Source organism: Temnothorax curvispinosus, unplaced genomic scaffold, assembly GCF_003070985.1.
Source record: "Temnothorax curvispinosus isolate PA1 unplaced genomic scaffold, ASM307098v1 QBEX01017824.1, whole genome shotgun sequence".
In the NCBI taxonomy this organism is placed as follows: Eukaryota; Metazoa; Arthropoda; class Insecta; order Hymenoptera; family Formicidae; genus Temnothorax; species Temnothorax curvispinosus.
The window spans coordinates 8,088-22,233 of record NW_020227604.1 but is presented as its reverse complement, the minus strand read 5'-3'; the positions used below and the strand labels follow the sequence as shown (position 1 = coordinate 22,233).

At 44.7% G+C, this 14,146-nt stretch overlaps 1 protein-coding gene across 1 annotated transcript in view; it reads right to left on the bottom strand.

Moving 5' to 3' along the window:
• The window catches only part of LOC112467848 (LIM/homeobox protein Lhx1), a gene marked incomplete at its 5' end in the record, with an annotated part of 12,878 nt that extends 3,592 nt beyond the window's left edge, over positions 1-9,286 (bottom strand). The window contains 4 exons of the mRNA XM_025036716.1: positions 3-259; positions 1,296-1,537; positions 4,294-4,521; positions 9,054-9,286. Coding sequence (XP_024892484.1) covers positions 3-259; positions 1,296-1,537; positions 4,294-4,521; positions 9,054-9,286 — 960 coding nt within the window. The remainder of the gene's footprint in view (positions 1-2; positions 260-1,295; positions 1,538-4,293; positions 4,522-9,053) is intronic.
• Positions 9,287-14,146: the final 4,860 nt, after the last annotated feature.

Genomic DNA, 14,146 nt, shown 5'->3' with positions numbered 1-14,146 from the left:
GCCCGTGCGGATGCGGGGGCGGATGCGCGCCGAAGAACTCGTGATGGAAGGCCACCGGGCCGCCGTAGCCAAACTCGAACTTGTCCGGGCCGAAGTACGGGAAGCCGGGCGGCGGGCCGTCCTCGCCGCCGAGGGCACCCGGGTTCAGGTTGAGCGGGAACCCGCGCATCTTGCGCGAGCCCCCGAAGAAGGGGTTCCTGCCCATCGACGTCAGCTGCTTCAGCCTGCGCTCCTTGCTCCTCTTGTTCTGGAACCAGACCTGAAACGGGCAGACCGGCCGTCTTTAATCGCTGAATTATTTAACGACGGGTCTCTCCCTCTTCACCTCCGCTGACCCCTTCCATTTTGCGCACAGTCATCTTACAATTGTAAATCGCTCTAAGAATAGATATTAATGTGAATAATAATGAATAATAATATGTTAATATGATAGATTTTTGAAAATTGTAAAAAATATCGCGCTTATTCGTCAGTTTCCCTGTTCTTATATTTCGCCACTGCTATATTGAACTGTAAAGGTATAATGTTCTGAAAGAATGTGGGTCTTGGAACACGCGATATACCCTTAGCCCATTCTATTGTGTTCTTTTGCATTCTGTTGGACATGAGAAAACCGTGGTAAACAATTTTTTATCGGTGATACATCGCGAATAAACCGGCGCGACGGTGCTGTCGCGAAATAATTTCTCGGTAAATAATATGACGTCGAGCCGAGTGAATAATTCTCCGGCAAATGGTTTGTCGACGCGGTTTTTTCCTACTTGTTCGCGATGGCGGAGGACTTCTGAACGTTGCTTGCGTCGCGTCGCTTTTGCGATTTAGATGCCAGCTGCATAAAACCGTCGCCGATAGTGCAAATCGCGATTCACTTCGATATTAATAGCGATTCTCTTCGTAAGTTAAAGAATTTAATGCCTGAGAAGCAAATGTCGTAACGAAAACTGAGAGAGGAAAAGTAAATTATTATTCTTATTACAAGATTATAATTATTATTTAATTATCAACTACCCATCTGATTAAAGATATTTTTCCTCTGAGTATAACAAAACCGTTCTCTTCGTTTAAAGGTTTCAACAGAACGCTAATTTTTATTCCAAATTTTTATTTCGGGTTTAATTATCAAGATGTTTAGTTAAATGATAGCGTGATCAGTTTTATGAAAAGTTTTATGAAGAAACTTTTCGCTGGAAAAAAAATAAGTAGATATATGTAGTATAATAGACAGACGAGAGAAATTTCAAAGTGCAAATGTTGCGAGAGAAAGAGAGAGAGAGTGAGTGAGAGCCTTTTCCCACCTGTATGACTCTCATGGGCAGGCCGGTCTCCTTCGCCAACTGCTCCCTGATGTGCCTGGTGGGCTTCGGGGTCGACGAGAAGGCCGTCTTGAGGATCTCCAATTGTTTCGCCTTTATAGTGGTCCGCGGGCCGCGTCGTTTCGAGCCGGCGCTGCCGTCGCCGCTGCCACCGCCGGCACCGCCATCCGGGCTCTTGTTCTCCGTTTGGCTGTCCCTCGTCTCGGGATCGCCGTCCAGGGAACCTTCAACCGATCGAAGCCGAGCTATCGCGTCACAATCCTACGACGATCAAATGGCCTATCTCTCGCGAGAGGCTCGATCGACTGCCAGCGAAATCGGTCGCCGTGAGAAGTTCCGTGTCTTCTCGCGACAGCGAGTTTCACGTCTGTCTGCTTTAAATACAATGACAGGGAACCTAATTCTCGAACAGATGGAGACACGACTTTTCGGGGTTCTATTTCACGAATTTCCTGAGTTGCCGGCGCGGCGGCCGGAATTAATAAGCACGCAAACGACGATTTGTTCTCTTCTAAATTATAATTATATAGCTGCGTGATATAAATAGAACAATAAAATTAATTTATTCTGAAAAACGGTAAAGTAAAAGTAAATCGCTCGATAATTGCTAGATCTAAATTTCATCTAGACCGAAATAATGGTTTCGTAATAACTCCGTATCCTCGAGCCCTCAATTTTCAGAGACGAGGCTGTCACTCGCACACGATTTATAGAGACAAGCTGTAAAGGTATCAGCGTCTGGGGGAAAAAAAAGGCTGACACAATATTTTCAGCGTTACGCCGGCGCGCGCGTTTGTTATTACCCAGTCGTCGATGTGGTCGAGGGGATAGTCGGTTTCTTAATCCCGAACTATGCGTATCCGCTGACGCGTGACTCGTCGGTAACCCAGAAATGACTTGTCATCCTCAGACACGAGTCATCATTGCGTTACGGGAGTTTCTAAGCGACGCCCGTCGAGTTGCGATCTCTCGTACCGCAACATTCCAGTTAAATTTAAAAGAAAACACATTGTCGAGCGAGATGATCGGGAATCTATCGTATGTATTAGGTACGCGTACTTATCGGGTGTCTCCATGCGAATATTGAAGATGACGGCTGTCAATGTCGAGATAGTTTTCGACGTTAAAAGATCTTAACAAAGTTCAACATGCCATGCAATTGTTGCTAAATTCTTTTTTGTAATTTTTATTTTACACAAAACTATCAAGGGGATCAAAATGACTGGTTTGAAATTTTTTTAAATATAATTTATTATTTTTAAAACATCACAATTTCTGAAATTTTCTCTGACTTTTGTTGAAATCTACAAATAATTAGTTTTATAAATTTGTTTTCTCTTTTTTTTTTCATTTTGATCCCTTCGGTAAAAATAGATATAGGTTACTCTGCGGTGCAATTCTAGTGTTAATTTTTATCAAATTTAAATTAAAAATATATAATCAAAATCGATGGAAGCCGAATGGGCATTTCAAGGATTTCAGCGCGTACGATGGCTTCCCGACAAACGCGCGCGCGGAGGGATAATCGTCCGTAGATTCGTCGAGGTAATCGCGGCTGAGAGGCCACGCGGTAGGTCTGGGACACCCCGTGTATCCCGGTATCTTCATCGGCCGGATCGAGGTAACAACAATCGGAGCCAATCCCCCGGAAGCGATGCGAAACCCCCATCGGATTATCGTGGCTGCTGCCGCGCGCGCATGCTGAAAGCCGTACCCCGCATATAACGCACGCATCGCGTACGCAGTGTCACCATACGCACGCACACACATAAACGCGCGAATATAAGTCCCCGGCTCTCCACGGTAATCTATACACTATACGTATATATGTATACCGGGTAGGTCTTAACCGCGGGACAAAGAAAATGTTTGGACAGTGTCGCACCGCACAACGGGGGCCACCCCTCGTGAAGACGTCCGCTCCCTCTTTCTCGATCGGGAGCGGGGAGGAGGGGGGCAACGACGCGCTTGTGTTGCGTGCTTGTACCGGGCCCGTGCGAGGGTGAGAGACTAGGTGGTGTACGGCTAAAGGACCGATTGTTGTGCGCGTGATAAAAGAGCAGGAACGGTATAATGGCTCGAGACCGGCTTCTGACGACGCCCCCGGCGATTGGTGACGTCGCGACGCCGCGAATTCGTGCTCGCGTGGGATCTCCAAGGGTGACGTAGTGGCGCCGTGGAGGGAAGCCCGATCGAGCCGCCAATCGATTGCTCTTGATCGAGTTTCGCGTATACTGCGTGGGGTAATTTACGGCGTGCGAATGTGGTCCGGGTTCGTTTGCAGTTCACCGATATGCGAATGTGTGTGTGTGTGTACGTGATACATACGGAATGTCTAATCACGGTAATCGAGATGACAGCTTAGATATTTCACACGTGCACTCTGCCCTTTACGCTTGGCTACGCGATATTGACTTTCGTTTACGATCCTTCGCTACTTTTCTTTCTCGCGAGATTTATCTTTCGTCTTTGACGTAATAAAGACGTTCTCTTATTCCGTCGAGAGGCAGTTTGCGCTGCGTAAAACTGTCTATCTATCTCGTAAAAATATGTATCTCCACTCGGTAATATTTATATCGCTTACACGTATCGCTTATAAATGCGATTAAAGAGATTAAAGAGAACTTTCCAAGACTATTTGCGGAGAAATATTTATAGCGCCTATCAAGCAATTAAAAGAATCTATTATTTTTCAAACACTACAATTTTATTTTACTTTTATTAAAGTAATAGAATCTTTTTCAATAGATTTCTGACTCGCGGGAATAATCGATTTAACGTGATACAAGAAAAAGACTGATTCTTTATATACACATTATACACGCGCACTATTCAACCGCAGCAAAAGATAATTCTCATGAATAATACTTTTTCCAACGGAAAATTGCGCGAGAGAGAACTTCTTTGTCTAATCCAACGTATCGCCTGCCGCGCCATTACTTTGTTATCTCATCTTTAGCAAGTGAGCTGGAGTACTCACCTTGATCCTCGGAGTCCTCCTGCTTGCAGGGATCGCCACCGAGAGGTAGTTCGCCACCGTGGCCGACGGCCTGGTCGCCGGGACCACCCGGGCCAATGTTGTGGGTCCCGAGGTGAGCGCCGCGTACGGCCGAATCGTGATGGTGATGGTGGGCACTACCGTCCTCGTCCTCGTCTTCCGATCCCGAGCCCATCAGCGAGTCTCCGCCTGCCGACAGGTTGGACGGTTCTGCTCGTGAACGGACGCGAGACACCGGCCTTTTTAATAACATCGACCAACGAACCGCCGATTTCGAAAAATAACGATTCGCGACTCGCTCACTTGCACAGAAGCGAAACGCGAAGTGCCTTAAGCGCCGTCAACGAGGTACTTCGAATCTTTGAAGTTGTATGTACGTTGTACGGTTATAAACAAATGAGAAGCTAACTTGCCAGAATGGCCAAAAAAAGTTATTTCCAATTTTATTTGCTAATTGGAAATGTATTTTTTTTTTTTTAATACCGCTTCTGTGCAATTGCGAGATAGTTCGAAATCAGCGATTGAATTTTTAGCGAATATGTAGAAATAAATTACAAGTTATCGTGGTATGGATATTATTGATGTTCAAAGTAGCATGATTTAAGTAAGTTTTTAATTGATTTGAAACTGTCGCTTGAAAGAAAAGTGATTACGCTTTTCGATGGCAAGGAATCTGTCAAAAAAGAATCGATTATTCATGGTTGATATCATGGTCGACATTGATATTTACGTGTAGCACAATTAAATATGAACTACTTGCACGTATTGACGCAATTGTTTTGTAATTTATCAAGAGAAATAGTTGCATTGTCGCAATAAATGACGCAGCGTTCGAAAACTTTAGGAAATACATTCGAACAATCACGTTCTTTTTTTTCGGTATAACTTAATCGGTGCAGCTATATCTCGATTGTAAAGTATCGTGGCTGCGAGGGACAAGTAGCGACTTTTAAAAGTCGGCTTTTGCCTTCTAGATTTAATGGCGGCGTTGCGCACGAAATACTCCAGACGCAATATATTTTACGGCGGGAACCGCCGAAAAAATGGTGTCTCCGGATATTAATCGTCTCCTACGAGCATAATTACCGTGCTCTCGTCTTGCGCCGTGCCGAGGGAGAGAGAGAGGGAGAGAGAGAGAGAGAGAGAACGATGGCCGCGCGGATTCGACAACCGGCAAATGGCCGAGCCGGATGGCAGAGATTAATGTTGAAAAAGTGTCGGGCATCAAGACGGTCGTGTCGCTTAATCATCGGCCCGAAATCATCCTGAAGGCTCGCGTCAACATTCTGCCCCCAGTTGCGCGTCGAATTCGGTTCTCCACGCGATGAAGATTTCGTGCTCCATACCTGCCTCTATTGTTCCCGCCAGTTATATCGATAATCAGTAGTCGAGGACGATGATAAAAAAATAATCGACGGCGTGCAAGTTATTTTATAATAACCTAGTGCATACAACTTGACTAAATACAGATCTAGTTAATGAGCTCGCATAAATCATGCTAAGAGAACGCTTCCTTATTTTACTTTTATTTTTCAGCAACATTTTTATTTTATTATTTGTATAAATAAGAAATTCTCTTTGTTACTTTACTCCCTACCGTCTCGCTTTTTACTCTCTATTTTCGTTTCTATTTAATAGCTAATCCTTTTCCGCGAAATTTCTGTTTGTAGAGCCTCGGAACCGCCTCCGAAAAATCATAGAATCCTTCCGCGAAGGCAGCCTCTCGACGTTGACATTTGACGCGCGGCTTACAGATTCGTTCCTGCATCCGCAGGTATGCGCCTCAAGATCGCCTCGTGACGCCGACAACAACAACGTCGACGGCGATGACGACGACGCTTCACGCGAAACTCATCGACAGCGAGTCGGCGGCGGCGGGCCGAATCGGCCGCGGCCGAGGCGTAAATCATTTCGCGGCGCTCTCCCGCGCTCTCGGCGGCTGTCCCACGACATTGTCTCACGTACGGCGAGCACACAACGGGGCCCGTCGGGCTTCGGGGCCCCCGAGATCCCCGGGAGAAAAAGGCGGCCGGGCGAAGGAGAGAGAGAAGAAAACGGGTTGTCGGTGCGTTTTGCGGTTTCGGCAACGTCGGCAACGGGAACGACAAAAGGTTCGCCCCCTGCCTAACGACCTTTCGGTTTTCGTTTCACGGCTTATATACGAGTGGGGCCCTCGTGAAACCGAGCCGACCCGCGCGCCGTCTCTCTCTCTCTCTCTCTCTCGCGCTCGTCATCTCCATTTCTCTCTCTCTATCTCCCTTCTCGGCCGGTGGTTCACAGTGGCATACGCGCCACGCTGTTTTCACAGCTTGCCGCTTTCTCTCTTTCTCGGGGTAGAAACTCCCGTGAAAAACCTGCCGTCCCCGCCCCTCCCCCTCGTCCCGCCGACCCGCCGGTCCCTCCCTTTTTTTTTTAAGCTGATCCTGACTCCGTAAAATCCGTGGCGGCGTGCGCGTTGAACTGTGACCCCCTCGAGCCTCGCCTGCTCGAAAAAATAAATCTCGAAATTCTCGAGCCACTCGAGAAATGGGTCCCGTCGGTCTTTGTAGGAATTCTCCAATTTGAAAGGATATCCTCGTATACGATATTAACACCGCGTGTAACACAATGTGGATATTTTTGATAATTCTCTCTTGAGACACTTCATATTTCGTTTTAGGAAAGCATCCAAATAGTTTTTGCCACACGCGCGGGATATCTCTTCCGCTTCAATCGGCACCGAAGCGTCTTTCCTCATTGGCGGCTTTCCGGTTCTTCGATAATTCTGGCAGAACATATCGAGATCGGGACGACGCCGACGGGCATCTCGACTTCGAGATCGGCGAGCCGCGCGATAATTTACGACGGCCGCTCTTTCTCGCGAGCGGCGGATAAAATTATTTATCGGCGACGGGAACAGAAACGACGGAGGCGATCGTAAAACGCGCGAGATCGGACGGCGGACCCGACGGGAAGACAAGGGGAAAGGGGGGGGGTCGAGCGAGGAGGAGCGCTGTCGCGATAATACGCCCTACCCCTCTCCGGACAGCGGCGCCGCGCCGCGTTCCAGTGACAGCGGTGCCGGAGATCGATATAATGGAAGGCGATTGTGCGTTGACTTTGTTTGGGCACCGAGCCGAGCGTGTGCCAAACGCGATTTCGCGCGAATTTTCGAGCCCGCGATCGATCGCCGCGTGCCGCTGACAGCCACGTGCCACGTCGAAATCGCGGCGTAGCAGAGCTCGCGCGACATATTTAGGCCGTGCCGTTCAAGACCGAAACTTTAATACGCTTTTAATACATTGATGTTTCTAAACTATTCGCTCTTTCAACTCGATTATATTTTGTCGATGGAAAAAAAAGAGATTTCGTTTATGGCTGTTACTCCTCGACAGCTTCGAAGCTTCGAAAAGTGTAATTGCGACATATAAGCGACATAATTGCAACATTAGAAATTTTATTCGAATTTTGTCATATAATTTTATAAATGTGTTCCTATTACACGGTATACAATATATATACTATTACTATTATATTTTAATAATTGTATAATTTTGATTCTTCGAAGCTTCGAAGATTTTAACCCTATTTCCTCCAACCCGCCCTTTCGTGTCCCACGAGTTTCTAACACCCGTTTGTTGCGGAAAACAAATGATCGTGACAAACAATTTGTTTGTTCGTGAGTTATGATTTTTTAAATAAAACGAGTCGCAACGTGTGTTTGTCAACATATAATTGTTGTAAAAAAATATTTAAATAAATGATTTCCAAATGTTATTTACATTGATTTTTAGTCGAAGGTACAAAGCTATTATAATAATTTTTGGAGAATTTTTCAAAGCTATTAACATTTTGAAAAACACGTCTGACTTGAAAGTGCATGGTTGGAGGATTAAAGGGGCGGAAAAAACGTTGAAGGAAGAGTTTCTTCGAATATCGAGGCCTTCGAAGCAAATCACCAACCCTAATTCTGTCTTAGACAGATAACTTTGACATCTCGGAATAATCATAACGTCAACTAATTCTTTTTACGATTTATAATACCATATTTTATAATATCAAGTAACTTTTCGGCAGCATTATGGTTTGTCAAAAAGCATCGGTATGAACAAATATTCATACTCGATATATATCTATATCAATAAATATCCATACCCGATAATATCCATATTATTGTATATAACTATATACGTTCAACTTAATAAATAAAATAAATAATATAACTGTCGAACTTTATAAAAGCTGGATATTCCTAAAATATCGCAATCATATTATCGATCAGCAGCAATTAGAAATAGCGTGAGATTAATCTCGATATCGATTGGCAGGATAAGTACAGACAAACACGGAGACCACGTGGATTCTCGGGATATCGCTTAAATTTAAATCCCGCGACGAATCGATCTCCGTATAAACGAAGAGGACAGTGTACACAGACGAACTGTGATACTCCGAAGTGCCTGCTTATTTTCGTAGACTAACTTTACTTTCTCGATTTTGTTTGCCGTTTCAATCGTATAGAATTATTTATTAACTCCGCTGTCGGTATAATGGCAGAACCTAATTATTTGACGTCGCTATGCAATTTAATCTCGCGCGCGAGTTAGGCGCGAATTCATTATGCAATCTTAACTTCGTTTCATTGCCTTTTCGGCGCAGGATTTACGTGTAAATAAAGTACGATAATATGACCGCGTCGAGATAACATTGTTACGCGAGGTGGCTAAATGATGGAAGGGGGGGGGCAAGTTTTGGCGGCTCACCGTGATGACCGTGCACATGATGCGTGTCCGGCAGCGGTTTGCCCGACAGGTAGTCCTGCTTGCAGACAAACTTGTTGTCGTCCAGGACGTAGAGCTCTTCGCCGGTGCTCATCTGCTTCCGACACACTAGGCAGGTGAAGCAATTCAGGTGGAAAACCTTGTCCCTCGCTTTCCTCACAAGGTCCTGCGGGTTTATCCCTTGGAGGCAGCCGCCGCACTTGGTTCCGTATCGCCTACAAGCACATAATACAGATTTATCGCTGGTGAGCCGATGAAAGGACGGATAATGAGCGCGTGGGTGTCCCCCGAAGGAGCTTGTTCTTCCACCGTGAGGAAATACAAGTTTCCGTTGTAAAAAAAAAAGTTTACCTTAATTCTCTTTAACTTCAAATATAAAAATCGATATTGATCGATTGTCGCGAGTGTTGCGAACCGAGACTGGCGACGCGTGTGTTAATAAAAATATAAAATTGCGCGCCAGAGGTTAACCGTGAGACCGAAACGTCGCTTGTCCGGTGTCAGCTGCGAGTTCACGTCACGGCGGAGTTTCCGCGGGGGAGGGAAATTTCCGTATTTCTAAAAACTCCAGCTAGACTATAATCCTATTTAATTTTCCAATTTTTCTCCCAAACTTATCCAAGTTCGACATGCTTCGGCGAGATTGTTAAGGAGAAGGTTGGTATTAAGCGTAAAAGGTACCGAAGGAAGTTAATCATAAGTGTACCTCCGATTCCGCAATTTTTTCGCACTTGCCTTCTTTTTCGCGAAGGCATGCCCGATCCCGCGACGTTGTAATTTCGTCGTGTGGCGCGTTAACGCGAAACCCCTAATCATTAAACCCGCGCAAGTATCGCCACGCAACGTGTTATTATCACACGTACGACGCGCGGCTCTCGATGATTTTTCCATCGAGGGTGCCATGGATCATATTTCTCAGCTCGATAACAGGCCTTTCACGGAAAATAGCGAGAGGCGCAAGATTTTTTTTTAATCCGCAATTTACACCGCGAAACTCTCCGAAGCGTTGTTACACCCCGAAATTATTTCGACGTCGCGTCGTCCGCGGGATGGGTTGGCGCACGCCTCGTTCGATAAATGCCCGCGCGACTGCTCGGAGTTGACCGTATAGAACGGTCTGTATTCATAGAATGTGAAAGTTACAAGTTCTGTTTGTAACTCAGTCGGACCGCAAATGTCGATGAAAGAAATACAGCGCTTTTAAAGAGATGGCGGTTTAATGTTCCGATCCAGGCATAAAGAGCCGAGGCCCTACCGTGTCGTAAAAACGCACCGCCGCGCCGGTCCGCCCGATATTTTTTTTCTTCCTCGCCGAATCGTTAAGCGCCTTGCTTTTTTCAGACGCCTTACTGATCTCTCGTTAAACGTTCTTCCACTTCGTCGTTGCGTCATCGAAAACTTAAATCATCCGAGTGTTACCACCGACTGTTGTGCAAAGGAGTCTCTCGAGAGTCGCAAAATTGTGTTATAAATTGAAAAAATCATATATTGTAAAATACAAAATTAATAAACAAAATTGAATGCACTAATCAAAAAATCGTAGAAATAAATTTGAAAATTATATAAAATAGAATATTAGACCGTTTTTGTACGTGTATGTGTTGTCAAAATAAAATTCTAAATTAAATTAAATTTAGTGAAATTACATAAATTATTTACAATTATATAGTTATTAAAAATATAACTGTATATAAAATATCAAAATTATAAGATTAAATTAAAGGATAGAATTATATGAAGGGACAGAAAGAATAGGCAAATTTCCCAACTTTTCCGGTCGACACGTTTCTAAATCGAACCGGAACAATCGTCAAGTCAATATAGGTATATATCTGCGACTGTATCATTACGGTGGCAGAAGCTACATTCTTCTAACTGGCAATCCGGATCGATCTAACTATAGCAATCACGCAATTAATTATAGCAATTAGCCGGGGCCCTTAGGGCTGGTGTGTTCCGAGGAGCGGACGTCTCAATCGATCCTCCTCCCCATCGTCGTTATGCCAACAATAAACAAGTTAAACGCGGATGGCAGATCGCCGGAGAGATCACGGAATCGGTCGCTTATTAGCAATTTCGGTAGGGCGATACTTATCGACCTGCAGCTTTCGAGCTACTTTGTAATCTACGCCATTAACAGCATCAATCAAAGGAGCTGAGATTGAAAATCACAAGAGTTAAGTATTATCTCGCACAAATATAAGAATCTTAAAATCCTCCTCTAAATCCTCTTATACTTACTTCTTATTATTACCACAATTTTTTTTCTTTGATATAATTATATTTTATTTTATTATATATAATATTGTTATATGTATGTTATGTTTCCTTTTAACCGTAAAAAATAAATTTTTTTTTAATTATCATTTGTGATTCTGATTTTAAATCCATAATCTTTTGTAAATTTAATTTTACTATGTTGCACAAAATGGCCACTGACATTTCAACGCCAGCAGTTTCTCACAATCGCTAGTGTGCAAACGTTTAAAATGTATAATGCATCTGGAAAAAAAGGAACAAGGAAACAAATGCAAAATCACGCGTGCCGATATTAATTGCAATTTTTTTTTTAAACTCGGATTCTCATTCAGCGGCGTTATTATCGCGCAATCGACCATAAAAAGTACGCGCTACGCGTAAAGCACGTATAGTAGAAATAGGAGGCGCAACACCACGCCGCGCCGGGGAGCCATGACCCGGACGCCGCTTGAGAGTCATTGTTAGCCTAATTGTTCTCGGTGTACCTGACGGTCACGGCGCGTTCGCGCCTAGGCGCGGTGTGCATCGACGTTTTGAGCGTTTGAGCGCACAATAAATCCCGCGGAATCTCCCTTTATTGACTGCTGCCGGTGTGCCGTATCAAGTGACCCAATTCGCCGCGCTTTATTACCAAGTGGACGCGACGCGTGACGTCCGACGGGAATGCAAGTGCGGGGCGTCTCGCGACGTGCCGCCGCCGCCGCCGTCATCGTCGAGGGAAAGAGAGAAAAAGAGAGAAAAAAATAGAAGAGAAACCGCTCGTCGCGCGCGACGACGTTACATCGGTTACATTTACGCTCCGTATTTACCTACGATCGCGACGCCGTTAATCGATATTAACGAATTCACGAACCGCGTGAATTGTTGATGCTCCGTAAACCGTTCCACTAATTACTAACCGTTCGACGCATCTCTAATCCTGTGAAATGTCACATTTTCAAACTCAACTCCGAAAATCGCAATACACGTGTGATTTATATTAATAGCAAGACTTTCATCTCGCGTGGGGGAGAAAAGGAAGTCAAAAGTAAGTCAACGGAGGGAGAATAAAAATTTGTGTAACTCGTCGATAGGAAAATCGTGTGTGACATATTGACTGTTAAAGCGCATCGGATGACTAATTTGCCTTTAACGAAAAATTTTAGTTTAGAAGCGGGATTGAATGCGCTATATAATAAACAATAAATTAAACTACGGCTGCTAAACAATTAATTAGAACGTTTCGCGAATGGCGAATTGTGACAGCTGAATAAACGCTAAATACGAGCGTGTCCTTCGTTCTTTTTCCCGCGTATTACGTTCACACGCATGTGATCCTTAATGAGTTTTCCCCGCGAATTCGTCGCGATGTTAATTATTGCGCCGCCGCGTCTCTCGCGTAATTTGACACCATCGCCATTTAACAGACGGATAGATCTCGAATACGGCGTGAAGCCATTGACGGATCGGCGATTATTCATCGCGCTCGTCGCGCACAGTCCCAAGAACTTGACGCAACGCGCAGCTTCTTTCTCTATAATCCGCCTCGCATACTAGTGAGCGTTCCTGCGAGGTTTCCCACCGCACGCAGCCTTTAACCGCCTCTGAAATATTTTACGTCTCGCGGTTGACGTGCATCTCGCGAAAAGGAAGAATGAGAATAAAAAAGGAAAAGAGAGAGAGAGAGAGAGAGAGAGAGAGAGAGAGAGAAAGTCGCGCGCGGAAAACGCGCCGTGTATCTCAAAGAGATACGGCTCTCTCTTTCTCTTGTCTAGGTGGAGCCCGGTTGCTCGCGCACGGCCGGTGAATATCAAAGGTTGCTTGCACGTGTCCGCAACACAACATTGTGTTCGCGTATTGCGCCGGGACTTGCCTATACGTCGGGGCTTCGTCGTCCATCGTGCGCTCGGGCACTCGCAACTCTCTCCACTCGTGGGCAAGATGGATATCTCTCGTAAAAGTACGCATTCGAACGCTGATCGAGATTACCTCTCATAAAGACGCACGTATACAGATGTAATGAGTAAATGTGAGACGAGGAAAGCGTCGCTTTGATTATAGCGCCTTAAGCTTCCTTTAATTTGTACCCCATAGAGTGTATCAATCACGAACAAAAGAAAGAAATCGAAGGGAGAAAAGAGAAAAGTGCTTCCCCTCTTTCTCTTTCTTTTATGAAGCGAGAAAAGAATTATTCTTTTAAAATTGCGACAGCCCGTGAACAATAACAAATGCAAAACAAATCGCTGTACGGCGTTATCGGCGCAGGAGCGACGCGATTTTACGACGCAAAGGTCTTACGACCCACATCCACCTCCGCAGAAAATAGCGGTACGCAAAAAGTCGCTAATTATCATCATCGTTGCATAATACTTTTCGCGCTCGAACGAAGTTTCGAACCAGTCCTCGCGATCCCGAGTGAACAACCGGCGCCATTCATCAATAAGTGCCACCGTTCAATTAGAAATGTTTAGTACTTTTGGCATCGACATTCTGAATTCCGACTTTGACAATTATAGGAAATGTGAGACAATACTACTACTGAAGGTTCGAATGTTCAGTGTTGGTCTGCAACATTGACACTGAATGTAACCGAAATTCAACTTGAACAAAACTTTGAAGGATAAAACTCGGTTTTAAAGTTACTTTTGTCATCTAAAAACGTAGAGTTTCTACTTAAAAAAAATTATCTCAAACTAGAAGAATCATGCGTTTAAGGACGTTCTCTCGTCCTTATACTAGAGAAAATCGATTTTTTTTAAATTTTCTTGAAACTGTGAATATACGTTAATTTAGGTGTGCTTTATGCGTGCGGTATAAATTTCAGTACCTCTTCCGGT